Below are 27389 nucleotides of genomic sequence, written 5' to 3'. Positions count from 1 at the left end.
TAATTTATGTCATAATTGGAAAAGATACTTGAAATAATCTGGTCTGACTTTCTGCAGCCTAAAGAGAAGTACTTTTCTCAAAGTCACAGAGCTAGCCAGTGCCAGAAATTAGACAGTAGTTTTCCCATATAAATGATTTTCTAGTGATTCCCTAAAATACACTATCAGATTATTTTCTTTGTTAGACACTTCCTTTTGGCAAATATCCCTAAGTACAGGAGTGGCTCTCTATCTAATCCTATCAAAACATACACACACACACACACACACACACACACCATGCATGCAGAGTTAGGTGTTCATCTAATTAGTCCAATGATGAATGAAAATAATACCATATTTTACTGTGTCTGACAGTACAAGTGTTATACAATTGAAAAACTAATATTTGTCAATGAAAATCTATTTCTGGCTATGTTGGAGTGTATTGGTATATCCTATTTCCAGAAAACAAATACAAAGCTGGAAAAAACTGACACAACCACTTAAGTGTTTTGGAAATTGACCAAAGACATACAACAATCTCAAAACTGTTGTGCTTTAAAAACTGCTGAACTTTGGATAATAAGAATGAGAATCTGTGATATGCTGTGGTTGTTCCATCTCCCCCAAGCTTGGTGAATGCAGGGTTCTGTCAGGGCAGTAAGGAGGACTGGAAGTTTTTCTGTCATAGTCAAAGGGATTCAATTTGGAAAGTGGGCAGTGCCCACACCTGGAAGTATTGTTTGTGGAAACTATCACCACAGAGGTTGGCACGTAAGGAGGGCCTGCATTTGCATAGCTGGGACAAACACATATCTGGCTGAGACTGGGTGCAAGCTCAGTAGAGACCTGAGAAGGCTCAAGCCAGTCACACACTCCTGAACAACCCTGAAGCTGCACAAATGCTCATGGTAAACACAATACAGAAAGGAAAGTAAAAGCCAGGGCAGATTTGAAAATTGCCCAAACTTTGACTGTGTGCCCCATTCCCACATACAGATCTATTGACAGAGCAAGGAAACCTTATGGACCCAGGGTAGGTGACAAACGCAGTCCAATAATAGCTGACCATTAACCTACAGAGACACAGGGTTGACTCCCTAAGAATCCAGACTTAAAAATCGGAAAGAAAAAAAGAAAAATGGAGCAGAGGCACAAGCGAAAGATACCAAGATAACTCACAGGTAAAGGTCAGTCTTTTCTACAAGCAGTGCTAGAACAATTGAATATATGTGGGCAAAAAAATATGAGCTAGACCCTTACCTCATGCCATACATATAAAAAATAATTCAAAATCAATCACAGACTGAGATGTAAACAAAATCATAAAAATTTTTTAAAGAAACATGGGGGAAAATCTTTGTGGTCTCCAGTTGGGCAAAGCGTTCATAGATAAGAATCCAAAGAATGATCCATAAGAAAAAAACTTGATAAATTAGACTGCGAATTTTAAAACATCTGTTCTTCAAAAGATATAGTGAAGAGAATAAACAGATAAGGCATAAGGCATAGATTAGATGGAAATATTTGCAAAGCATGTATCAGACAAAGATCTTGCATTAAGAATATATAAAGAACTCTCAAAACTCATTATAAGGACACAAATAACCCCATATTTTTAAGTGAGCAAGATTTAAACTGATACTTTATTAAAGAAGATACATGAATGGCAAATTAGCCCATGATGAGATAACCAACATAATTAGTCATTAGGGCAATACAATTTAAAATCACAATGAGATACCACTACATACCCACTAAAATGACTAGAATAAAAAACATAGATAATTCCAAGTGTTAGCAAAAACATGGAGAAACTATAACCCTCTCTCCTATATTTCTAGTAGGAGATGGCACTACTAACACGGAACACATGTTTTTCTTTTTTAAAATTCGACAACTTTTTTTTTTTTTTTTTTTTTTTTTTAGAGAGAGAGGCATGAGAGGAGAGAGGTTAGTGGGAGAAGAAGACTCCCTGCTAAGCAGGGAGCTGGATGTGGGACTCCATCCCGGGACTCCAGGATCATGACCTGAGCTGAATGAATAACATCATTATTCATAATAACCCCAACTAGAGAATAAACAAAATGTGGTATGTATTTTTTCAATAGAATACTATTCAGCACTAAAAATGAACTACTGATACATTATACAACATGGCTAAACCTCAAAAATATAATGCTAAGTGAAAGATGCTGGATGTAAATGATTTCATTTATATAAAATTTTAAGAGATGGCAAATTTATAGTGTCAGAGAAGATCAGTAGTTGCTAGGGTTGGGAGTGGAAGTGAGCATTAACAAAGGAACTTTTTGGGATGATGGAACTGTTCTAAAACAATTGTGGTGATAGTATAAAACTATAAATTTACTAAAAATCATAGAACTGTACCCTTATAATGGATAAATTATATGTTATATTAATTATACCTCAATAAAGACAAGAACAATGAAGATAACAGGAACAACAAAAAAAGATTTTTCCCATAATATATTTATTTAAATGTCAAATTGCAGCATTGATGGATGTTCAAAGGGATTTTGTTTGGTGAGGTTAGAAGGGGCCAGTAGTGAATAACAAAATAAGATGCCATTTTGGATGACATAGTTTGTAGCAATAGTAGCTATGGACATGGTGATTAATAGTTCCAGCACTATTCAAAATCTTGCTTTCTGCCTACTTTCCCTAAGATCTGGAAGTTGGCATGTTTAGCCTTCCCACTTATAATTATCCTCCCTCTAAATTGGAATAAGGATTAACTAATTATAGTTGTGTCTTCAGACACGAACCATACCAAATACCCTGGTAATGAAGAATTGTCCTGTCTGCAAAAGTATGCCAGAAAGCCTTAAAAGTCTCTGGCACATGCTTTGAGGTCCAACCCATAGAGTTTCCCTAAAACAGTTTGGCCAGCACAGGCATACCCTGTACTTCCATTAACTTTAATTTCTTAAAATGCTGTTTTGGATAAGGTAATCTCTTAATCTACTGAGGCTCTCATTTGGTCCAATGTAGAAAGTATCAGTGGTCTATCAAAACACCAGGCTGTGGTGTTAGAAGCCATTGGTTTAAACTTTGTCTCTGACATGAACTAGCTGTATAACTCTAGGTAAGTAACTTATTCTTTAGCCTAAGATTATTTATCACCCAAAATGGGATAATTTTGCCTACTCCATAAAACTTTTGTGAAAAATAAGCAAGATGATATGCATAAGGTACTTGACCCCACATCTACAAGTACCCCCTCCAATTCCTTAATATGACAATTAAAGCTTTCTAGAATTTGGCCCCGATATTCCAATCTAGAAGATTATCCCAATCTCCTAGGAGGAAGATTCCCTATTCTAACCAAACCAGACTTCTAACCAATTGTCACCATGCAATGACTGGCTGTATCCTGCTGTCTGTGCTGTCTTCTCCCCAACTCTATATTTAGTATTTCTACCCATCTTGTAAGACTCAGCTTAAAGCCTATCTTCTCCCTGATGGTTTGTCTGACCATTAACTCTCTAACAACTCATGAGATCCTTAATTATATGCTTTAAAATATTACTGTTTGAATATGTCTTATTTCCTCAGGTGTAGAATACATTTCTGGAAGAACACCAAGATTTGTTTTATATCCCCCAGTGCTCCTCACAAAGTCTGAAGACAAGGGTCTCAACTTGTTTCTCTCTCTCTCTCTCTCTCTTTTTTTTCTCCAGAGGAGTTCCTCAAAGAATAATTTGAAAACACCATTCGAGCCCAACTTTTTCATCTTATGGATGAAAAACTTGTCCCCAGAAAGGGTAAGTAACATTCAAGGTCATATGAGTAATTTGGTATTAGAGCTGAAAACAAAATTCAGGCTTCCTGTGGCAGGGATATCAGGCTGTCGTTCAATATCAGTTTTCCTATGTATCTATAGGACTACCAATTTTTAGCTGGAAACGTGGTCACCCAGAATGAAGACTTCATGTCTCATCCTTCCTTTGAGAAGAGTGGATATGAGTTCTATGAAATGGAATAGAAGAGAAAGTGCTATGTAACTGTATCTTTTCCTTTCTCCCCATATCTTCTTCAACCTCTGTCTAAAACACAGACATGATGGTAGAATTCCATCCTGGATCCACACTGGATTCATTCTTCCATTCATTCAATAATCCATTTAATAGCCATTGAGTATGCACCTACATTCTGTCTGGCATAAATCTAAGAAGGGGCTTGAGGGGATACAGGAATGAAATATACAAATCATGCCCTTAAAATTAGAAGTCACAAGTATTGAATGAACTTATCACCGTCTTAACTCATATCACAATTCACAAGTCTGGAGAACACTCATCTCAGAATTTCTCTGACAGTCTTATCTTAGATAATCTCTCTATTTCCAGTAATACATTATTGATCAATCTATATGTATTTATATGTTCTACTTGCCTCTCTCAATTCACTCTCTGTCTTTCTCTATTTTCTCCACTGATATCTGTATGGACTATATCAATGAGCTCTCTTGTCTTCTGACTTCTGGCTGGGTTGGTCAAAAAGGACGCCAGTAGGAAATCAGAGGGAAGTAAGAGAATGAGTTCTATGCATTTATTTTTCTCAGCTCCCTCCCCGTGGGGTCATCTCAGGCTAACTTTGTTCCTTAACTGAAGGTCACTGTTCCACTCAAGGTTGCCCACTACATGGCTCTCTACTATTGGGTTCTGGTAACCATTCCTTTCCTTCATACCCTTTGAACTGTTACTAGCCCCAGGGAAATGCACTATCTCCTGTGGTTTCCCTACACGTGGCCCACACCTTGTAAATAGCCCACTTATTAAGCTTTCCTTGAATTATCCTAATGTGAGGCTGCCATCTGTTTCCTGCTAGCATGCTGACTGATACACCATGTGTCCCAATTTTCAATTAGAAATATATAGGCACCAGATACCCATGCACCCACCAGAACCACTGTTAGGAAGACGGAGTTAAGGGAAGATATTTTGCAAAATCTTAGTGCATACTTCTGTCTATCTGAGACTACAAGAACATCATTGTGACCACTAGCTTTTAAGATCAGATTTGGCTCTCAGACACATGAACCATACACAAGCCTTCTTCATTTCTCTCCTCTTTTGGGGTATGCTAGACTAGACTCTACATCTTTTAAACAGCCTTGTCTTGAAAGCTTTCATTTAGAAGTGGGGCTCCCTTCTAGGTGGAACTCACTGTCCCCAATTTTCCACCAACATGTATCAGAACCTCGAGTCTAGTATTTTCTGCCAATTCCACCAGTACCTTCACTTAGGATCTTTAAAGTATTCAATATGCCTATTTTAGGGGCACAGTCCACAGTTTTTAAAGAAAGAAACATAAAAACAATTAATCACCCGCTTATTCATTATAAGTAACTGAAGTATCATTGACCACAGAGAACAATAGTAGGCAGAACAATGCATGCCTTTCCCAAAATGTGCAAATCCTAATCCCAGAAAACTATGAATATGTTACTTTATATGACAAAAGAGACTTTACCAAAGTGACTAAGTTAAAGATCTTTAGATGGAGATATTATCCTGGATTATCTGGATGATCCCAACATAATCACAAGGGTCCTTATAAGTAAAAGAGGGAGGCAGGAGATTCAGTGTCAGAGTGATGCATCATGAGAAAGACTCAACCAACCATTGCTGGCTTTGAAGATGGAAGGGAACTACAAGCTAAGAAATGCAAACAGCCTCTAGAAGCTGGAAAGAACAGGGAAATAAATTCTCTCCTGGAACCTCCAAAAGGAATGTAGACCTGTAGATACCTTGATTTTAGCCCAGTGAGACCAATTTCAGACTTCTCCTGAACTGTAAGATAATAAATTTGTGCTTGTGGTAAGTCACCAAGTTCATGGCAATTTGTTAAGCCAGCAATAGGAAACTAATACAGAATGTAAGACTGAAATCTCTAAACCCGGAGAACTAAACTTGGGAAGGAAGAAGGATTGGGAACTGATGGAGGGCAGTGATGGAACATGTCGTGGGCAGCACAGCCAAATTGCGTACCACTTGTTAACCTGCACTGCAGGCAAGCTGAATTCATTAAAAGACAAATGTATTTTTTATCTCAGAGGCTCACACTCATAAAATGCTTTCATGCCTTTAACATGCCTGTAACACCTGGTAGGAGCCTCCTTGTTTTCTCACCAGAGTTTTTGTATCTTGTTAGAGAGTCTTATCAGCTCCATTCAGAAGGACAAGCATCTGTCTCATATCTTATTCTGTGACTTACTGTTGGCCACAGAGGCAAAGAATGGCACAATAAAAATAATTATTCTTAAAAGTTCCAGAGCATATACAAAGCATCAATATCCATTGTCTGCATTCTATTAAAACCCACTGCTAAGCTCCTCCCCCAAGGCTGCCTGTTTCTGAGTAGGCCTTACCACGCTCTGACCCAGCTGCTCCCGAAAGAAGTAATCCATGTTTCTCTTTTGCAGGCTGTCAAGGTAATGCTGAAAGCGCGTGTATGTATATGGATAGCAGTAAGCAAACTGATAAATATCTTCTTCTCGGTCAAAACAAAATGCAAAGGACATCACGTAATTCTTCCTATGGTCCGGGCACCGGTAGTAGTAAACATTTTTAGGTGGCAGCCTTTGCCTGAAGATACAAACAAAAAAATGTGGGCATATCAGACAATCATTTAAGCTTCAAAAGGTAATAAACAGGAAAAGAAAAACTATAATATCAAGAACTCCATGTGGTACCTGGGAACAACAACCATACCAGCTATGGTCAAAAAGGGACCAGGATTTGGCAGCATTTTGTTAAAATTCCAGCCCTACCCTTTATTAGCTGTTTGGACAATGCAAAGTTAAACAAAGATTTTAGTCATTGCTTACTCTTATTTTGAGCACTTATTATATGCCTAGGCATTGTACTAGATTCTTGAGGTATAATGGTAAGTAAGATTGGCAACACGTTTGTCCTCATGGAGTCTATACTCCTGTGGGGAAGCAGTCAACGAAATATTAACAATAATATACAATATAGTTACAGACTCTTTATTTTAAATTTTTAATTAATTTCTTTTTTCTAAAATTTATTTTTTTTCAGCGTAAAGGAATTCATTGTTTATGCACCACACCCAGTGCTCCATGCAATACATGCCCTCCTTAATACCCACCACCTGGCTCCCCCAACCTCCCACCCCCTGCCCCTTCAAAACCCTCAGATTGTTTTTCAGAGTCCACAGTCTCTCATGGTTCACCTCCCCTTCCAATTTCCCTCAACTCCCTTCTCCTCTCCATCTTCCTATGTCCTCCATGCTGTTTGTTATGCTCCACAAATAAGTGAAACCATATAATTGACTCTCTCTGCTTGACTTATTTCACTCAGCATAATCTCTTCCAGTCCCGTCCATGTTGCTACAAAAGTTGGGTATTCATCCTTTCTGATGGAGGCATAATACTCCATAGTGTATATGGACCACATCTTCCTTATCCATTCGTCCATTGAAGGGCATCTTGGTTCTTTCCACAGTTTGGCAACTGTGGCCATTGCTGCTATAAACATTGGGGTACAGATGGCCCTTCTTTTCACTACATCTGTATCTTTGGGGTAAATACCCAGTAGTGCAATGGCAGGGTCGTAGGGAAGCTCTATTTTTAATTTCTTGAAGAATCTCCACAGTGTTCTCCAAAGTGGCTGCACCAACTTGCATTCCCACCAAAAATGTAAGAGAGTTCCCCTTTCTCCACATCCTCTCCAACACATGTTGTTTCCTGTCTTGCTAATTTTGGCCATTCTAACTGGTGTAAGGTGGTATCTCAATGTGCTTTTAATTTGAATCTCCCTGATAGCTAGTGATGATGAACAATTTTTCATGTGTCTGACAGCCATTTGTATGTCTTCATTGGAGAAGTATCTGTTCATGTCTTCTGCCCATTTTTTTTAAAAGATTTTATTTATTTGTTTGACAGAGAGATCACAAGCAGGCTCCCTGCTAAGCAGAGAGCCCAATCCCAGGACCCTGAGATCATGACCTAAGCTGAAAGCAGAAGCTTAACCCACTGAGCCACCCAGGCACCCCATAGTTACAGACTCTTGAGGGCAACTAAAGACTGTGATGTTATGCTGAAATAAATAGGGGAGGCCTACTCTTCCTAGGGAAGTCAGGTTTTTGTGTTATAAGGCCAATTCAGACCTTTTTAAAATAAGCTAATATGCTTTGTACATATTCAAGGGGGAGGAAAGAATATTCAGCATTTCTTTAAATCGTTATTATTGTTTTTCTACAGAGCATTCCATGACACTAATTTTCCACAGAAGCACTTTGGGAAATACTGCTTCAAATATACTGTCTAGGCAATTTTGCTAAGTCATCACGCTCATTCTCTAATAAGTAACTCTGAAACATATCCATGAGAAAAGGCAAAATGTTCCAGTCATAATTCCCATAACTTCTTTACATTCATCCACACCATAGGGTCATTGTACTCTCTCATGCTGTAGGACATCCAAATTACTCACATTGTTTTCCTATAGTGAATGTCTATCATTTCTGTGCCTTCAAAATCCTGTTAATCTTAGAAAACCCATCTCAAACTGTGTCTTTTCTATGGTCATCCACTGACAATTCCAGAACCGTTCAGCTCCCACATTTTGCAGTAATTCTTGCTTCTTTATTGATGTCTTCTTAAGTCTTATTCACTAGGATCAGTTTGGAAGCTCCTTAGAGGCAGGTATTTTTCTGAGGGTTACTGGCAGGGTGGATGAAGGATGCAAGGCTCATCTGTAGGGGCTTGGCATTCAACTGAGAAGCCATGAGACACAGGAGCATGTAGGGGACTGTGTGAGGAGGAGGGTGTAAGTGATGAGGTTGAGAAAAAACAAGATTGGTGGTGGCTCTAGGTACAGTAGCCTGTTACTGAAAGAAAATTGTTAAGAGTTCCTAGAGCATTATAACATGCAGTTTGTTGAAGAATCTTGCTTCTACCTTGGTGTCTTTCTGAGGCTGCCTAAGTAGCCAGGGTAGGAAGTAAGGCTGTGGGCTTCCTGTGGAAGAGAAGAGGTTGCCAAGACACTAATTCTGTACATACAGCAGCTTGAATTTCTTTTTTTTTTTTTTTTTTTTTTTAAAGATTTTTATTTATTTATTTGAAAGAGAGATATCACAAGCAGGCAGAGAGGCAGGTAGAGAGAGAGGAGGAAGCAGGCTCCCTGCCGAGCAGAGAGCCCGATGCGGGGCTCGATCCCAGGACCCTGAGATCATGACCTGAGCTGAAGGCAGCGGCTTAACCCACTGAGCCACCCAGGCGCCCCCATACAGCAGCTTGAATTTCTTGCCTGTAGCCCTGGATCTTGTGAATCTCACCCAAACATTAAGTGAAAAGCAGAGAGAGGAAGAAGACAAAAAATTAAGGAAGGAAAAGAAGGATTGAGAGAAGAATGAGAGAAAAGAGAAAGGAAGGAATGAACAGAACATGCAAAATATGTGGTCATATCAGTATTGGTTGTTTCTGGGGCTAATTCAGCACCTGATTTAATTCTCATAACTATTTGTCAAGATAGTTATTGTCCTACTTTGCAGATGTGGTCATGGAGGCTCATAAAAGTTAAGGAACTCACCCACGATCTCAAGCAAGAAAATGATAGAACTGAGACTCAAATTTGTTTCTGATTCCAAGTCCAGTACCTAGAACACTCCTCCATAATCCCTCTTGATAAATTATTAACTTCTGGCATTCCAGATATGAGTGTGTGCAAAATCCAGGGGGCAAGAGAGAACAAGTAAAATGCTGGGACTGAAAGGAATTCATCATGGCTGAAGCACAAAGAGTGAGAAAGGAAATCATAGGAAAATGTGTCTGAAGAGGAAGGCAGAAGCTAGACTAGAAAGGGACTTTATAAACCATGTTAAAGAATTGAAAAATTATCCTGAAGTCCCAGGGTACCTTTCAAGTTAGTGAAAGAAGTTAACTATCATGACTGTGCCAGTCTATAGAATCAATGATAGTGGTCAGAAGGAAAGAAGGGTAGTAGCTGCACAGGTGTAGAAAACAAGACAGATTTGACTATATTAGAAAAAAGTGGTTGAAGTGATGGGACATAAAATCTAATAATGGTTGAGAACCTGAATGTGCTGAGGAGGGCAGAGCAAGTATAGAGAAAAGCCTAAACAAAAAAGGAAAGGGCTTTGCACATAAATGTCAGTGGTAGTATCAAAGGCTGTCTACAGATGTCCTTGGGCTCATCAACAGAATCCATTTGCCTCCTACTCCCACAGCCATCACAAATAAATACACAGGTAACAACAGTCTTCTTGTAATATAAATATAACTTTAAGACAAGCCCTCCTAGGCACTCCTCCTTTCTAAAGAGATTGTTACCTTTTCTACTTTGAAATGCTGGGGCTACCCATGATGAGAAAGAGAAATAAGGGCCTGGAAGGTGCATGGGGAGTTAAGAGAAAAGTCATCTCCTCCTTATATTTCTGTACATGGAGTAAGAGAATGAGAAGCTCTTCAGAGGGTAATGGGGGGAATAACGGCCTCCATATCAGGTCTTACTTCATTGTTTTATGTAGCAAATATTTCTTAAGTATCATGCACCAAGCATTTTTGATTAAGAGAAGAGGTAAAGGAAGCAATGGACTAAAAGACTGAGAAGTGAGATTATTAACCATAAAGCTGAGTTTCAGAGGAAAAGGGGGAAAGTTCTGGATAGAGAAGGGAACAGTGGAAAACCAAGATCAGACCAGTGCAGAGACGAGGCTATGGAAACAATAGGTAATGGTATACATGTGTGATATGATTCAAAACGTAGGAATGTGAGGCTGGTGGAATAACCTAGTCTCAGTGTTCCAGATGTGCATTCAAGAAGAATGCCAATTGAAAGTGGCCTGAAGGTTCCTCGACAGTGGTCTGTGATACTGGCTTCAGGCCCTGGCTCACAGATCTGAGCACAAGGTGGGCATGTCTTCACATGCTAGTGATTCCTACAGTGATAGGCCCCTCGGGTTATGACACTGATGTTCTCAACTCCTCAGTAACTAGTATATCAGATCAGGGTCCATGCTTCAAATTCAATCACCCCAGTTTTTCTCTTATTCTAGCTAAGTTTAGCAACTTGACTCTGAGAGCCTGCCATCTCCACCAAATTTGATTATGTGATATCAAGAGAATTCATCTAATGCCTGCAGCTGTCTCAGCTCCTCTCCTGAGTGGTTTGGCTGCCTAACTTGATTTGCAGACAGAGTGAAGGTAATGGGCCCTGGGGTAATCATTCAAGGAAGTCAAGATGCTGCTCAGGGCTTAGATTTTCTAGACTCTGGTAAGAATATAAATAAAAATCTATTTGAGAAGAGCTCAGTAGGTCAAATTCATGAGGAATTTATTTATTTATTTATTTATTATTTATTTATTTTCATGAAGACTTTCATGTAATACAAAGAAGAGAGGAAAATAAAGCTGAGACTAAGTAGGAAAAATGTCTCTCTCATTTGTAATGCACTTCTGGTTTTTCTCTTATTTTGCTTATTATATTTTTACTATGTCTTAGGCATCATGTTAAATGTTTCATATGCATTATCATTTGAACTTCACAATAACCCCATGAGCCAGGGGTTATTAACATCCCCTTTACACAGACAAGAAAACTGAAGCTCAGAAAGGTAAAAAAAAATTCCTTGAAGTGGCAGTGTTAGTAATCCACAGAGCTTGTATTAGACTCCAAGTCTTTGCTCATAATCCCTATGGTAATATGCCACCCTCCTTTTTCCCCTTGCCATCCAGATCATAGATTTATTTCTGCTTCCAGAAAAATCTGCTCTCACAGGACTCTCTTGCTAAAGACTCTTCAAACAACTCCCTATCTATATATTCTGGTTTAGCCCACAAGGCTTCCTGAGATCTCTCTGTGATCTGGTATCATCAGCCAGTTCTTCCTCCTTGAACACTTTGTTTCATTCATACTGAGCTACTCACAACTCCCTAACACAATTTTATACCATTCCTCCCACACCTCTATGGGATCTCTTTGTATTTTATCTTTTTTCCATTTGGACTGCCTTCCTTGCCATCTTACCTACTTGGTGAACTGCTACTCATAGATATGGCATAAGGTAGATTGTCAAGGCCAAAATAATTTTTAAATGAACTAGTCAAATGATGGACAAAAGAATGTATAAGTAAATATTTATCCTTTAACATACTCCTCTGAATCCTCTGACCATTTAATTTTCATTAATTTTTCTCTACTTTTTTTTTTTTTTTTGACAGAGAGATCACAAGCAGGCAGAGAGGCAGGCAGAGAGAGAGGAGGAAGCAGGCTCCCCGAGAGAGCAGAGAGCCTGATGCGGGGCTCGATCCCAGGACTCCGAGATCATGACCTGAGCCGAAGGCAGCGGCTCAACCCACTGAGCCACCCAGGCGCCCCAATTTTTCTCTACTTTAACATATATTAAAATAAATTTAAAAACTTGGTATGTCCCTTAACAATGAACACCAAAAGTAAATGGAAATTTCTTCAAAGAAAGAGTAGGCTTTTTGAAGACAAGAAGTATGTCACATTTTCCCTCTCTTTCTCACTAGAAATGGCACAGAGAAGTTAACAATACTTGCTTATTTTAAAAAGCTATAATGAAATGAAAAGAAGACTCATCTCTGAAGATAAATGGTAGACATCATAGGAAGGTAGATTTTAGCTCAGTATGGAGACTCTTTAGCATTCAAGTGAAGGGAAAGTAGAAAGGCCCATGTTACAGGGGAGTATGAGCATGGCAATCTTTATGGGATCCCATAAAATAACTTCTTATACTTGATGTTAGGTGAGACAAGGCAGGTTTCTGATTCCATTTAATACAGTTAGTCTGAGGTATCAGTGAAAACAATACAACAAATATGATAATAGTTGTTACAATTATAATTCCTAATATGTATACATGTCACTGACCATGTGTATAATTTAAATACATTACGATGTATTAAGTCTTTTAATCCTCACAACCATCCCCTGAGGCTATTCCTATTATCCCAATGACAGGATGAAAATGAAGATGGGGTCAAGAATGCTTGTTCTTAAGAAGAAATTTGTCCATGACTCCCCAGAAGACTTCATAAAGGAAACAGTTCAACATTTGATCCTGCCAGAGATATAGAGATTCAAGACCTGGAGCCTGTGCTCTCAGGGCCTAGAAACTAAAGGCTGATCCAGTTCTTGGAACAAACTATCATCCTGGGTCCATACTGACAACTGAAAAGGGCATCCACATATGTGAGGGGACCCTGTAACTCAGATCCTGTCATGCATGCACATGTGAGTGAGCAAAACACACACATTCACTCACACACATGCATGTATGTACTGAACAAATTCACAGTCCTACTTCATACTGTAGACACCTCTCTATTATAGCCTCTTTTTCATTCTATCCATTTGAATATATACCTTTCTCCACCATTAGATTGAGCCCCCCTGCCCTCTAGGGCAGGGATGATACATTATTCATCTCTAGTTCTTCAGGATCTGTGCGGGGCTTTGCATAGATGTTCTTGAAAATGCTTATGAATTGGGTAAATGAATATATTTGTGAATGAATTTTAAGGGATTAACAAACTAGAATAAATAATTTCAGCCATACCAATATATGTATATTGTGCTCACTCCATGTGAAACCAAGTCATGCCCTGATTATATTAGATTCTCACAAATCTCATGCCTTTAAAATGCTTTTCCTTCTCTCTGCAATTACCATTCCTATATTTTTCTACATAGTACTTCCCTATGTAGAGAAGTGGTACCCAAGCTCAAATGACATTTCCTTTTGAAAGTTTTGTCAGCAACTCCATGAACTAATTGCTTTAAATGCTAATTTAAATAAATATAGATACTACTGTATTTCTGATTCATCTCAAAATCCATAGCACTTAGCATAGTGCTTAGCCCTGAAGAGGAACTAAAAGCATATTTGTTGAATGAATGAATGAGTGAATTTATGACTTAATGAATGAATGAATGATTCCTTCCCATTTACCATCCTCTCTGCCTTCTCTTCAAACTATCAGTCAAATTCCCAGTGCATCATTTTAGAGGTTAGCAGAACACAGAGGAAGAGAAGAAACTCAGGACCTAATGGAATACACAGGGGTCTCTAAAACAACAGCATTCTCTGCCCTCCTCAAAAACCCTGAATGACAGGAGCACTAATTTCCTCTTTAATCTAGCAGAAAAATATGGATATGGATAGATGAGTTCCAATCCCACATTCTTTCTAGACACCAGAAACATTTTTCTTCATATTAGCATAAAGGAAAATAATCATTTTTTTTCAGATTGTAAATTCTAAAGGAGGTATGCAAAACAAAGTCATTCAAATACTCCCAAAGGGAGTAACATATATTAAGCACCTCCTGTATACTAATAACGAGCTACCTATTTGATGTACTATCTAACTGATAAACACATATTCTCCACACCACACCAAGGCTGTGCTTATTGAAACTCAGCCAACAATTGCAATTGCAGCAATAGTCTTCATTTTCCTTCTTGATTGACCCAGGGGTGGGAAGCCACCTGGCATCCAGTTTTTCCAGGTATATATGAAATTAAGTAAGATTTTGCCCCTCTTCCTTTCTTAACAGCAGCTGAATCTCTGGTCTGTCATCCATACTAACATGTGGCCTTTAGTTACATTTAGCTGGAATAACCTAGACAACCACCTGGCTTGAGCCAATGGAGCAGCTGGCAAGGATGCTCACATTATAAATCCGCCCTTCCTAGGCAAACAGGACCCACTCCTAATTCCAAACCTATCTTCCTCCAAATAATTATAATGGTGCTCCTGTCACCATCATATCTATTCTTATCTTTTTCCACACTTTGTCACAGCTAATCTCTTGGTGAGTCACAGGGATGGGGAGAAAGAGAGAGCGAGGGAGTGCTCAGATACAGGCAACACATTTTTTACACCCAGTGTTTAATCAGATTACCATCTTATCAGAGGCTGATGGGTACTAGTAGTGGGAGGAGAGAGAGAGAGCTACATATTGCCAGCTGAATTTTTGATAACAAAAAGACACTGCTTGATTCTTGAATTAACCTTTTTGTCCTACACACTCTATTGTTTATTTTTTGCAGTTTATTTTATATGTAGGATTTTTATTTATTTATTTATTTTTGTCTGTGCCTTCTGGAGAAGGACACCCACACACTGTGGTAGCAGCTGTTTCTATTAATTCCAAGCCATTAAAAAATTAAAATTAAACCCAATTACTTTGGCTGGTTTAGAACTGGGGAATAGCTGAGACTGATTATTCCCCCAGTCATGGACAGCAACAATATTCCTACCTACATGTGGCTGCTGGCAGAACAGTAATGTAGCCAGAAATTCCAGGGACAGGCTCTCCATGCAAGAAGAGACTCTAAGTCATGTATTCTATCTTCTCTATTCAAGATTCCCGAGAGGAAGCAAGAAGACACTAGACAAGATACTAGGATTGTTACAGTTCTGGGAAGGACCCTTCCTCTCTTTGTGCCTCAGTATAAAATGTGGATACCAAAATGTGTCCTATATCCCTCTTTTTTTTTTAAAGATTTTATTTATTTATTTGACAGACAGAGATCACAAGTAGGCAGAGAGGCAGGCAGAGAGAGAGGAAGGGAAGCAGGCTCCCTGCTGAGCAGAGAGCCCGATGCGGGACTCGATCCCAGGACCCTGAGATCATGACCTGAGCCGAAGGCAGCAGCTTAACCCACTGAGCCACCCAGGTGCCCTCCTATATCCCTCTTATGGTTGTTATGACTCTTAGGAGTCAAGAGTTCAAAACTGCATTCAAAACTATCATTTGCTGGGATACAGGATGGTGTATGAGGCAATATCAAAGTGCTGGGTGCTTTGGGATGGGGTAGTAGGCTACAGCTGCAATGGTTCATGCTGGCACCAAAGTTTTATATCAGTTACGTTGTTACTGCATCATGGGCAGAAATACAATAAGGGTTCCTGGTGTGAGGTCCCTAAATTAGCATCTCCTTGTAATCCGCTTGCATGGGGCCTAGTGTATAGAAGGCACTCAATAAGTATTTTGAATGAATGAATAAATAAGTTAGGCAGAGCTGAGTTTTGATTAAACAGACAGAACTATGTTCACTTCCAGCTGTGAATGCCTTTTAGAAATATAGTCATAGTGCAACAGAAAGAATGCAGGCTTGGGCTCTATTCTACTTCCATTACTTAACAGTCAGGTAGGCTTGGCTCTGGGTTTCCACATCTATAAGATGAAAATAATGTCTAGCTCATGGATTTGTTTTGAAGATTAGAGATGAGATTTGTACCTGACGTGTAACAGGTGCTGAGGAATGGCAGCTGATAATCACTATGCTCTGTAGGATGGATAGTTGGCATCATACTATCTCTTCGTTCAGAATAATGAATTACAAATTCACACCAAGTGTCCTTAGGGTAAGAAAGGGACAGAAATGTGGGGTAGGGGACAAAGGAATAAGTGACAAGGGATAGAAAACCATTTAAACATATGGTTAAGGAAGAAAACCAGCGACAACCCTGTTTTCTCTTTTTGATCCTTCCCATATCCGATATAACCAACACCTCTCTTTTAAAGAGGTATGCTGTCTGATAAAACTACCTGTGTCTGTTTGGATACAGGAAGACAGTTAACTCTTTCATGCCACAGATGGTGGTGGGAGAAATATTCAAAGGTGGTGCCCCTGCTGGCAGCTTGCTATACCAGCCAACCATCCATGCAACAACCAGATGAATGGAGCTTTCAGGTCACCAGCTGGGTGGACTGATAGGACATGAGTAAAATTATAGGTTAGGGGAATGTGAAATATGTTTGGGAAATAGCGACTGAGCAGTCCTTCTTATAGAGAATAGTTTAATAGCTTTTGGCATCATGTGGTGTAAATCTAAAATGATTTACTTAATTTTTTGGTTACTTTAAAAAAAAATTCACAATAAATCCTTTCACCAGCAATGAGCCTCCAAAATACAGAAGTGCATGTTTTAAGAAAGTTAAGTGCTAGCTTTTCATTTCTCATGAAATTTAGTAATGAACATGTAACTTGTATAAGATGTTTGCTGATATTTATTATCCACCGTAGGGGGTGTACTGATAACATGACCACATAAAAACCAGAAAACATAAATCTGCTGAAGAAACATCAGCGTCTACTTGATTTAACAGTTATTTTAAGAAAACTTGTGCCCAAAGACTATAATTTACACACATAAAAGCAGGAGCATAGAAGAAAAATGATTGAGATTATTTTAGAACAGTCCATGTACTATAAATGAAAACCCACACTTCGGAGTGATGTGTAGTATCACTTTTATTTAGAGTACATGACTGTTCTAAAATAATTTCAATCATTTTTAATTCCAAGTCTTCTTGTATATAAAGTGGTAGCCATTAATGTCTTTTCACTATTAGCAGAATTAAAACCAGAAGTTTTAAATCAGTGTCATCAGATATTTCAAATAGAAAATAATTTAACTTAATTCCAGTGTAATGTAATTACTTTCAGCCAATTCATGGAATCAAAGTCCAGTTTTTCTAAATTCATTCTGTTGAAGGTAAAATACTGTCTTAGTGGTAATGTTCTTGCTAACTCAGTAAAATAAAAAGTTAGCACTAAAGATAAATTACTTATTTTTTCACTACAATAATATATGAATTTTAATCAAAGCAATATACTTGTTAAATCAACAAACCTATGGAGTCGAAATTTATTTTGGATTGCGGTATCTAAATAAGTCATAATTGTATCCAAACAAGCTTCTATTTTCTACCTTCAAAATAGGAAATAAAGTTCTCAAAATTTACACAAAGCAAGTGAACAATACAATTTTTATGAAGTTAATTGTAAACCACAAACACAAATTTTTTTTTTCAGGGAGGCAGACCATGCTTATTTTCTTTGCTGTCTGCCATCGATAGGATTTTAGAGATTTTGAGCCTTTAATAAGCTGGTGTGTTAATCAATATTGATTTTGATTTTTTGTTGTTGTTAATGAGACCTTTAAATTTTGTTAATGAGGCCTCTAAATGGGAAAAAAATTAGGTTGCATTTTGTTCAAAATCAACTGGAAATTTCTAATCAAATATTCAACAAATGAAGTACCAAAGTATTTCAGCTTTTAAAGCTTTCATCAAATTGCAACTACTGAAAACAAAGCTTGCAAACAAGAAGACATGACATTTATCTCTACAAAAGCACGGGAGGAACTGCATAAATTAAATGATGAAAGCACAACTGGAATAAAAGATTGAATTTTGAAATTCAATGATTATACTTTGCGATAACTTACTTTAGGAGGAGAATTTTGTGATGAAGCTCCTATTTTTAATTGGAAATTTACACAATATATTGTGCCAGAGTAGTATGAAATTGAGAAGGCCTACAGTTTTGCAGCATCTGTATTTGATGAAATTTAAGAGTCAAGAAGCATCTTATTTGACAAAAGTTGTTTTATAAAAAATATTAATCCAAGAAAATGTCTCGGGAGGGAGTAAACAAGAGAGTAACTATGAAAATATTTGGACTGAAATGTTTACATATTTCAATACTAAAAACTTTACAACTGAGAATATCCTTTGTTTGGGAGAATTTGCTCTAAGTTTACCAAGTACTTCAGCACTTATAGAGATAATGTATTTTAAGGATACTATGATCTACAAAGAAGAATTCGTTGAATGTGTCAACGATTTCAAACTTATTAACCACAAAATACAATTCTGAAGAAGACTCAAGGCAATGTCAGCAAAAATAAAAATAATAAATCTTTATCATAAAAAAGATATTCTTCATAAATATAATAATGACATAGTATTAAATACACATGCAGCTAAGAAACTGGTTGAAGCACATGTGCTGAAAGTTACTGAATTGGTTTAAAGAAAATAAATAGAAGTTTTTCCAAAAATTCTGCTTTAATACATATATGGATATATATTTATTTTACTTTTTATTTATTTATTTATTTATTTAATTTATTTATTTTATTTTCAGCATAACAGTATTCCTTGTTTTTGCACCACACCCAGTGCTCCATGCAATCCATGCCCTCTCCAATTGCCACCACCTGGATCTCCCAACCTCCCACCCCCCACCCGCCGCTTCTAACCCCTCAGATTGTTTTTCAGAGTCCATAGTCTCTCATGGTTCACCTCCCCTTCCAATTTCCCTCAACTCCCTTCTCCTCTCTAACTCCCCTTGTTCTCCATGCTATTTGTTATGCTCCACAAATAAGTGAAACCATATGATAATTGACTCTCTCTGCTTGACTTATTTCACTCAGCATAATCTCTTCCAATCCCATCCATGTTGCTACAAAAGTAGGGTATTCATCCTTTCTGATGGAGGCATAATACTCCATAGTGTATATGGACCACATTTTCCTTATCCATTCATCCGTTGAAGGGCATCTTGGTTCTTTCCACAGTTTGGCGACTGTGACCATTGCTGCTATAAACATTGGGGTACAGATGGCCCTTCTTTTCACTACATCTGTATCTTTGGGGTAAATACCCAGTAGTGCAATGGCAGGGTCGTAGGGAAGCTCTATTTTTAATTTCTTGAGGAATCTCCACACTGTTCTCCAAAGTGGCTGCACCAACTTGCATCCCCACCAACAGTGGAAGAGGGTTCCCCTTTCTCCACATCCCCTCCAACACATGTTATTTCCTGTCTTGCTAATTTTGGCCATTCTAACTGGTGTAAGGTGGTATCTCAATGTGGCTTTAATTTGAATCTCCCTGATAGCTAGTGACGATGAACATTTTTTCATGTGTCTAATAGCCATTTGTATGTCTTCATTAGAGAAGTGCCTGTCCATATCTTCTGCCCATTTTTTGATATGATTGTCTGTTTTGTGTGTGTTGAGTTTGAGGAGTTCTTTATAGATCCTGGATATCAACCTTTTGTCTGTACTGTCATTTGCAAATATCTTCTCCCATTCCGTGGGTTGCCTCTTTGTTTTGTTGACTGTTTCCTTTGCTGTGCAGAAGCTTTTGATTTTGATGAAGTCCCAAAAGTTTATTTTCGCTTTTGTTTTCTTTGCTTTTGGAGACATATCTTGAAAGAAGTTGCTGTGGCTGATATCGAAGAGATTACTGCCTATGTTCTCCTCTAGGATTCTGATGGATTCTTGTCTCACATTGAGGTCTTTTATCCATTTTGAGTTTATTTTTGTGTATGGTGTAAGAGAATGGTCGAGTTTCATTCTTCTACATATAGCTGTCCAGTTTTCCCAGCACCATTTATTGAAGAGACTGTCTTTTTTCTACTGTATATTTTTTCCTGTTTTGTCAAAGATTATTTGACCATAGAGTTGAGGGCCCATATCTGGGCTCTCTACTCTGTTCCACTGGTCTGAAATTAGAGAATCAATTCCACTTACTATAGCACCAAGAACCATAAGATACCTGGGAATAAACCTAACCAAAGAGGTAAAGGATCTGTACTCGAGGAACTACAGAACACTCCTGAAAGAAACTGAAGAAGACACAAAAAGATGGCAGACCATTCAATGCTCTTGGATCAGAAGAATAAACATTGTTAAAATGTCTATACTGCCTAGAGCAATGTATACTTTTAATGCCATTCTGATCAAAATTCCACCGGTATTTTTCAAAGAGCTGGAGCAAATAATCCAGAAATTTGTATGGAATCAGAAGAGACCCTGAATTGCTAAGGAAATGTTGAAAAAACAAAAATAAGACTGGGGGCATCACATTACCTGATTTCAAGCTTTACTACAAAGCTGTGATCACCAAGACAGCATGGTACTGGCATAAATACTTTACTTTCTTTTTAAAAAGATTTTATTTATTTATTTGACACAAAGAGAGCACACAAGCAGGGGGAGCGGCAGACAGAGGGAGAGGGAGAAGCAGGTTCCCTGAGAATCAGGGAGCCCCATGCAAGTCTTGATCCCAGGACTCTGGGATCATGACCAAAGCCAAAGGCAGTTGGTTAACCAACCAAGCCACCCAGGTGCCCCTACTTTATCTTTTACTCAAAACAAATCTTGATTATCTATCTATCTATTTATTTATTTATGAGTTTATTTATTTATTTGGCAGAGCGAGACACAGTGAGCGAGGAAACACAAGCAGGGGGAGTGGGTGAGGGAGAAGCAGGCTTCCCACCAAGCAGGGAGCCTGATGTGGGGCTTGATCCCAGGATACTGGGATCACAATCTTAGCCAAAGGCAGACACTTAACAACTGAGCCACCCAAGTGTTCCACAAATTTTGATTTTAAAAAATAATTATTTTGTAAGTCCAGTGTAATAAAGCAATTGGTGAATATTTCAAAAAATATATAAAACTTTACTTTTAGTTTCAGTTGGAATGATAAATTTATGTGGTCCTACTCATCTGCCAACCTACTTGTTGTTCTTGAATGTCTTAAAGTTACCTAACATTCTGCCTGATCAAAATGGATCTCCTGACCTCCTCCATACCTGGCCTTCTAAAAGTATTCCCAACTCAGTAAATAGCCCTACCATCTCCATCCATTCAATTGGACAAGAGAGAAACCTCAGAGGCCACCTCGATGTCTTCTTCTTTTTCACTTTTTCCTTCCTTTTTTCATTCAATAAATTTTGCCTAAGAGCTTCTCATGTTGTACTCTTCTAGATATTGAGGAAGCAGAAGTAAAAAAAAGCAATTCCATACTTTCGTGAAACTTAAATTCTAGTGAGAAAGACAGATAAACAAATTAATACATAATATAGTGTAAGGTAATGATCAGTGTAATAAATACAAATAAAGCAAGGTAATGTCATAGAGGGTGATGGAGAGGGTTATTTTAGTTAGGGTGGTCAGAGAGGTAACCATTTAGTAGAAACTTAATGACATGAGGGAATAATCCATATCTATATATCTATTACCTATCTATTTATCTATCTATCTATGTATCTCTCTCTCTCTCTCTATATATATATATATATACATATATATGTATATATATATATAAAATCTATCTATTTATCATCTATCACCAATTTAAGAAAACAGAGATCCAGAGGTAAAAGTAAGCACAAAGTTCCAAAGGCAGGAATAAGCTTGGTATGTCTCTAGCACAGCAGGAAGGTCAGTGAGATTGAAGGTCAGTTCAGATTGAACAGGAACAAGTGAGAAGGTGGTTAGTACAAAATGAATTAGACAGGTAGGGACGAGTTCAGATTATGAGCCCTGCAGGCTTTGGTAAGAGTTTTGTATGAGAAGCCACTGTGGGGTAGAGATATTGAGAGTGATAAAATGATTTGATTTACATTTTCAAAGGGTCTGCTGAGTAGAGAAGTCATCTGTGATGGGCAGGATGGGGGTTGAAAGCCAGGAGAACAGCGGGAGTAGCAACTGCAGTGGTCCAGGAAGGACTAATGATGGGTTGCTTTAGGGTGGCAGCTGGGATATGGTAGGAATATGTTTGCAATCTATTTTGAAGGTAAAGACTTTAGGATTTGAGGATAAACTGAATATGAGATGTGGAAATAAGAGAAAAGTCAATAATGATATTAAGGTTTTGGCCTGATATCGTTTACTGAAATTGTTACATCTCTCATCTCATTAAGGTCTTTAAATTCTATTTTTAGAAGATATCTCCAAACTATCTACTTGTCTCTATTTCCATGTTTTTGCTAGTTTGCTGAAAAAGTCCCTTACCCTGCCCAGATTTCTTTTTCTCACTCTTCTCCTCTCCAATCCCCTCTCCACATAGTTTTTTCACAGTTTAATTGGCTCATGCCATTTCCTGGATTAAAACTCTTGCACAATTTCCAAATACACTAGAATGGAAATCCAAAATCTTTAACATGATTTTTTTTTTACTTCCTAAGATGAACCAAGTTCATAGTCTATCTCAGGACCTTTAAATATTTTCCCTCTAACTATCCTGTTCTCCACATTAACTCTCTCCCTTGTCTAGCTGATATCTATTCTTCATTTTTGTTTTAGCTCAGATATTATCTTTCCTATCACCTCCTAAATTAGGCCCTCCTATTAATCTCCTCTGGAGCAACTAGATCCTCTTCCTCAAAGCACTACTTCAATTTACAAGTATATATGTGTTTGTACTTGTTTACTTACAGTTTACATTTCCAACTAGGTTTTAGTTTCTACCTGGGTAGGGACAATATCTGTTTTTTGCTCACCAGTGAATAATCTAGCATCTGATAGAGTACTTGACACATGGTAAACTTGTAGTAAATATTCATTAATTGAATGGAGTAAATATGTATGGGTGAGGGGACAATGACAGTAAGGAAAGGTAAGAAGGCTGATGGAAATTATTCTCTCCCCCACCACAAGTTATGCCCCTGTTATCCCTGTACTAAACATGCATCATACTTCATTATAGTTTACCATTGTTCTTCCTTATTCCATTAGAGTGAGGCCATGTCTCTACTCATCATGAAGCCCTAATGGCTAACTCAAGTTTAGTACTAAATAAAGAAATTTATTGAATGAATGAGTGAGTGAGTAAGTAAGTGAGTGAGTGAATGGGAGAGTGCTTAAGTCAGGGAGTAGCAAAAGATGAGGTCAAAAAGGTATATAGGGACTAGATCATATGGTGCTTTGTAAGCCATGTTGTGGAGTAAGAACTGGTCCAAAAGAAGTGAAGAGCCACTAGTAGATTTTATTTATTTGGGTCCTATCTCTTTTCTTTTTGATAAGTCAGGCTAGGGGTTTATCAATCTTATTCTTTCAAAGAACAAGTTCCTACTTTCATTGATCTGTTCTACTGTTCTTTTGGTTTCTATTTCATTGATTTCTGTTCTAATCTTTATTTCTCTTCTCCTGTTGGATATAGGCTTTATTTGAGGTCCATTCTCCAGATACTGTAGGTATAAGGCTAGGTTGTGTATTTGAGTCTTTTCTTGTTTATTCAGAAAGGTTTGTGCTGCTATATACTTTACTCTTAGGACTGCCTTTGCTAGATCCCAAAGGTTCTGAAGAGTTGTGTTTTCATTTTCATTTATTTCCATGAACTTTAAAAATTTTTCTTTAATTTCCTAGTAGACTCATTCATTCTTTAGTAGGATGCTTTTTAACCTCCATGTATTTGTGTTACTTCCAGATTTTCTCTTGTGATTAAGTTCATAAAGTGGTGACTAACATAACACAATTAAAAAAATAAAATAAATAAAAAATACAATATTGATATTAAAAATTATATAAGTATTAAAAATAATAAAATAATGAAAATAAAAATGTTATAATCAAAACATTTAAAAATAAAATAATATTTAAAATTATAAATAAAATTTTTAAAAATAAAATTAAAATATTAAAAATAAAAATAAAATTAAAAATAATAAAAATGGTAGGGTCTTTGCCTGGTTTGGGGATCAGGGTAATGCTGGCTTCATAGAAAGAGTCTGGAAGTTTTCCTTCTGCACAGCAAAGGAAACAGTCAAAAAAACAAAGAGGCAACCCACAGAATGGGAGAAGATATTTGCAAATGACAGTACAGACAAAAGGTTGATATCCAGGATCTATAAAGAACTCCTCAAACTCAACACACACAAAACAGACAATCATATCAAAAAATGGGCAGAAGATATGAACAGGCACTTCTCCAATGAAGACATACAAATGGCTATCAGACACATGAAAAAATGTTCATCGTCACTAGCCATCAGGGAGATTCAAATTAAAACCACACAGAGATACCACCTTACACCAGTTAGAATGGCCAAAATTAGCAAGACAGGAAACAACATGTGTTGGAGAGGATGTGGAGAAAGGGGAACCCTCTTCCACTGTTGGTGGGAATGCAAGTTGGTGCAGCCACTTTGGAGAACAGTGTGGAGATTCCTCAAGAAATTAAAAGTAGAGCTTCCCTACGACCCTGCCATTGCACTACTGGGTATTTACCCCAAAGATACAGATGTAGTGAAAAGAAGGGCCATCTGTACCCCAATGTTTATAGCAGCAATGGCCACGGTCGCCAAACTGTGGAAAGAACCAAGATGCCCTTCAACGGATGAATGGGTAAGGAAGATGTGGTCCATATACACTATGGAGTATTATGCCTCCATCAGAAAGGATGAATACCCTACTTTTGTAGCAACATGGACAGGACTGGAAGAGATTATGCTGAGCGAAATAAGTCAAGTACAGAGAGTCAATTATATGGTTTCACTGATTTATGGAGCATAACAAATAGCATGGAGGACAAGGGGAGATGGTGAGGAGAAGGGAGTTGAGGGAAATTGGAAGGGGAGGTGAACCATGAGAGACTATGGACTCTGAAAAACAATCTGAGGGTTTTGAAGGGGTGGGGGGTGGGAGGTTGGGGGATCCAGGTGGTGGGTATTGGAGAGGGCACGGATTGCATGGAGCACTGGGTGTGGTGCAAAAATAATGAATACTGTTACACTGAAAAAATAAAAAATTAAAAAAATAAAATATATAAAAAATGAAAAAAAGTAATAAAAATTTAAAAATAAAATTAAAAATAAAAATGAAGCACTGTGGTCTGAAAATATGCAGGGAATAATCCCAACCTTTTGGTACTAGTTGAGACCTGATTTGTGACCCACTATGTGATTTATTCTGGAGAATGTTCCATGTGCACTTGAGAAAAATGTGTATTCTGTTTTAGGATAAAATCTCTGAACATATCTGTGAAGTCCATCTGGCCCAGTGTGTCATTCAAAGCCCTTGTTTCCATGCTGATCTTTTGCTTAGATGATCTGTCCACTGCAGTGAGTGGTGTGTTAAAGATCCCTATTACTGTATTATTATCAATGTGTTTCTTTAAGTTTATTATTAATTGGTATATAATTGGCTGCTAGGGGCATCATTATTTATAATTGTTAGATCTTCTTGTTTGATAGGCATTTTTATTTTAAATATGTTCTCAGTTATCCCCTCTACTTAAAGGCCATTGTCTCCTAAGTGGGCACTAGCTATGTTCCATTAGATCATGCCCTCACAAAGTAACTGGTTAAAATGTTGACTCACAGGAATCAGTTCTGATATTTTAGTCTCCATTCACAGTTAAGAAAATTGTGTGAAAGAGCTTTCATACTTCAGTACACTTATTAATCTTAGAAACTCTGAATTCATGAATTCCATAACTTCCTACTTAAGGAAGAAAAAGAAAAAGAAAAAGGAAAAGAAAAAGAAAAAGTGATCTTCACAGTTAAGAAAATTATGTGAAAGAGCTTTCATACTTCAGACACTTATTAATCTTAGAAACTCTGAATTCATGAATTCCATAACTTCCTACTTTTCAGGATTATTATGTTAATTAAAATTATAAAATGGATGCAATAAAGAGCTTCTGGTAATTGAAGTAAGTAAATGAACTTCGTAAGTCCTCTTCCTGAAATTTAAGAACCAGAAGCATAGGAGGCAAAGAACTTTCTATTTTCTTGCAATAAGAAATGCATAATCGTTCTTTGAAAGACTTTGTTTGTAATCTATCTGGGAGGTCTATAAACTCCTTATGCTGATACAACTATATACTTTTAAGAAAGATAGAAGTTTAAGGATTATCTAGTCCTTTGTCTTTGAAATATTTTTTAGTTTCTTCTAAGGTGCTTTTTTTTTTTTTTTTTTTTTAAGAAAGCTAGCCAGGGAAGCACAATATATAAAAACTAAGCAAATATGTAAAAACCAACCAAATATATAAAAACCAAGCATCCAGATGGCAAGAAATAAGGCAAAGGGGAGGTTAGGCTTAATCTGATTCAATCTTTACATTTTAAAAATTTTTGTTATATTAGTCAGCATACAGTCCATCATTAGTTTTTGATGTAATGTCCCATGACTCATTGATATGATCTCTACATTTTACAACTGAAGCCTAGACCGGTGAAGGACTGGGCCAAAGCCATACTGGAGGTTAGAGACAGAGCTGAGAAGTACTCTTACAGTTACATTTGTGTTGTCCACTCATCAAATAATTGTTTACCAGACAGAGTTCTTGATGCTGAGGGTAAACGAGCATATAAAACAAAGTTCCCATTTTTACGGGAGAGAGCAAATAGACGTGTGTGTGTGTGTGTGTGTGTGTGTGTGTGTGTGTGTGTGTGAATGACCAGTGCTATGAGGTAGCATAAGGAAATGGAAAGTAAAGTAGGATGGTAATGTTTGTTATATTGTTTTGTCAAGTAAGGCCTTTCTGGCGGGGTAACAGCTAAATAAAGTGAGGGAGTCAGTCCAACGAATTTCTGGGGAAAAGCAATGCAGGCAGAAAGAACAACAAGTATCAGTAATATCTCCCTACTGGTCATGCTCCTTCAGGAAAGAATACCTACCATGTTCCAGGAATTGCATTAACTTTTTCACATGCATGAAAGCTTAGAGCATTAGAGAACATAGACTTTAGAGATAAATAGATCTGGTTTTAATTCAGGTTTTGCTAGGCAATTGACTTAACCTCTCCTACCCTCAGTTTTCTGATTTTCAGAATG

The 27389-nt window shown here is 37.6% G+C and overlaps 1 protein-coding gene across 4 annotated transcripts in view; it reads right to left on the bottom strand.

The window, feature by feature from the left end:
• Positions 1–27389, bottom strand: part of LOC125096937 (BEN domain-containing protein 5) — a 1594254-nt gene that overhangs the window by 494354 nt on the left and 1072511 nt on the right. For all 4 annotated transcript variants that reach the window (XM_047724116.1, XM_047724117.1, XM_047724115.1 and 1 more), the window contains one exon: positions 6380–6596. In XM_047724116.1, coding sequence (XP_047580072.1) covers positions 6380–6596 — 217 coding nt within the window. The remainder of the gene's footprint in view (positions 1–6379; positions 6597–27389) is intronic.

This window comes from Lutra lutra, chromosome 4 (assembly GCF_902655055.1).
Source record: "Lutra lutra chromosome 4, mLutLut1.2, whole genome shotgun sequence".
In the NCBI taxonomy this organism is placed as follows: Eukaryota; Metazoa; Chordata; class Mammalia; order Carnivora; family Mustelidae; genus Lutra; species Lutra lutra.
The sequence above is the reverse complement of the archived record's forward strand: the minus strand, read 5'-3'. Positions and strand labels throughout refer to the sequence as shown.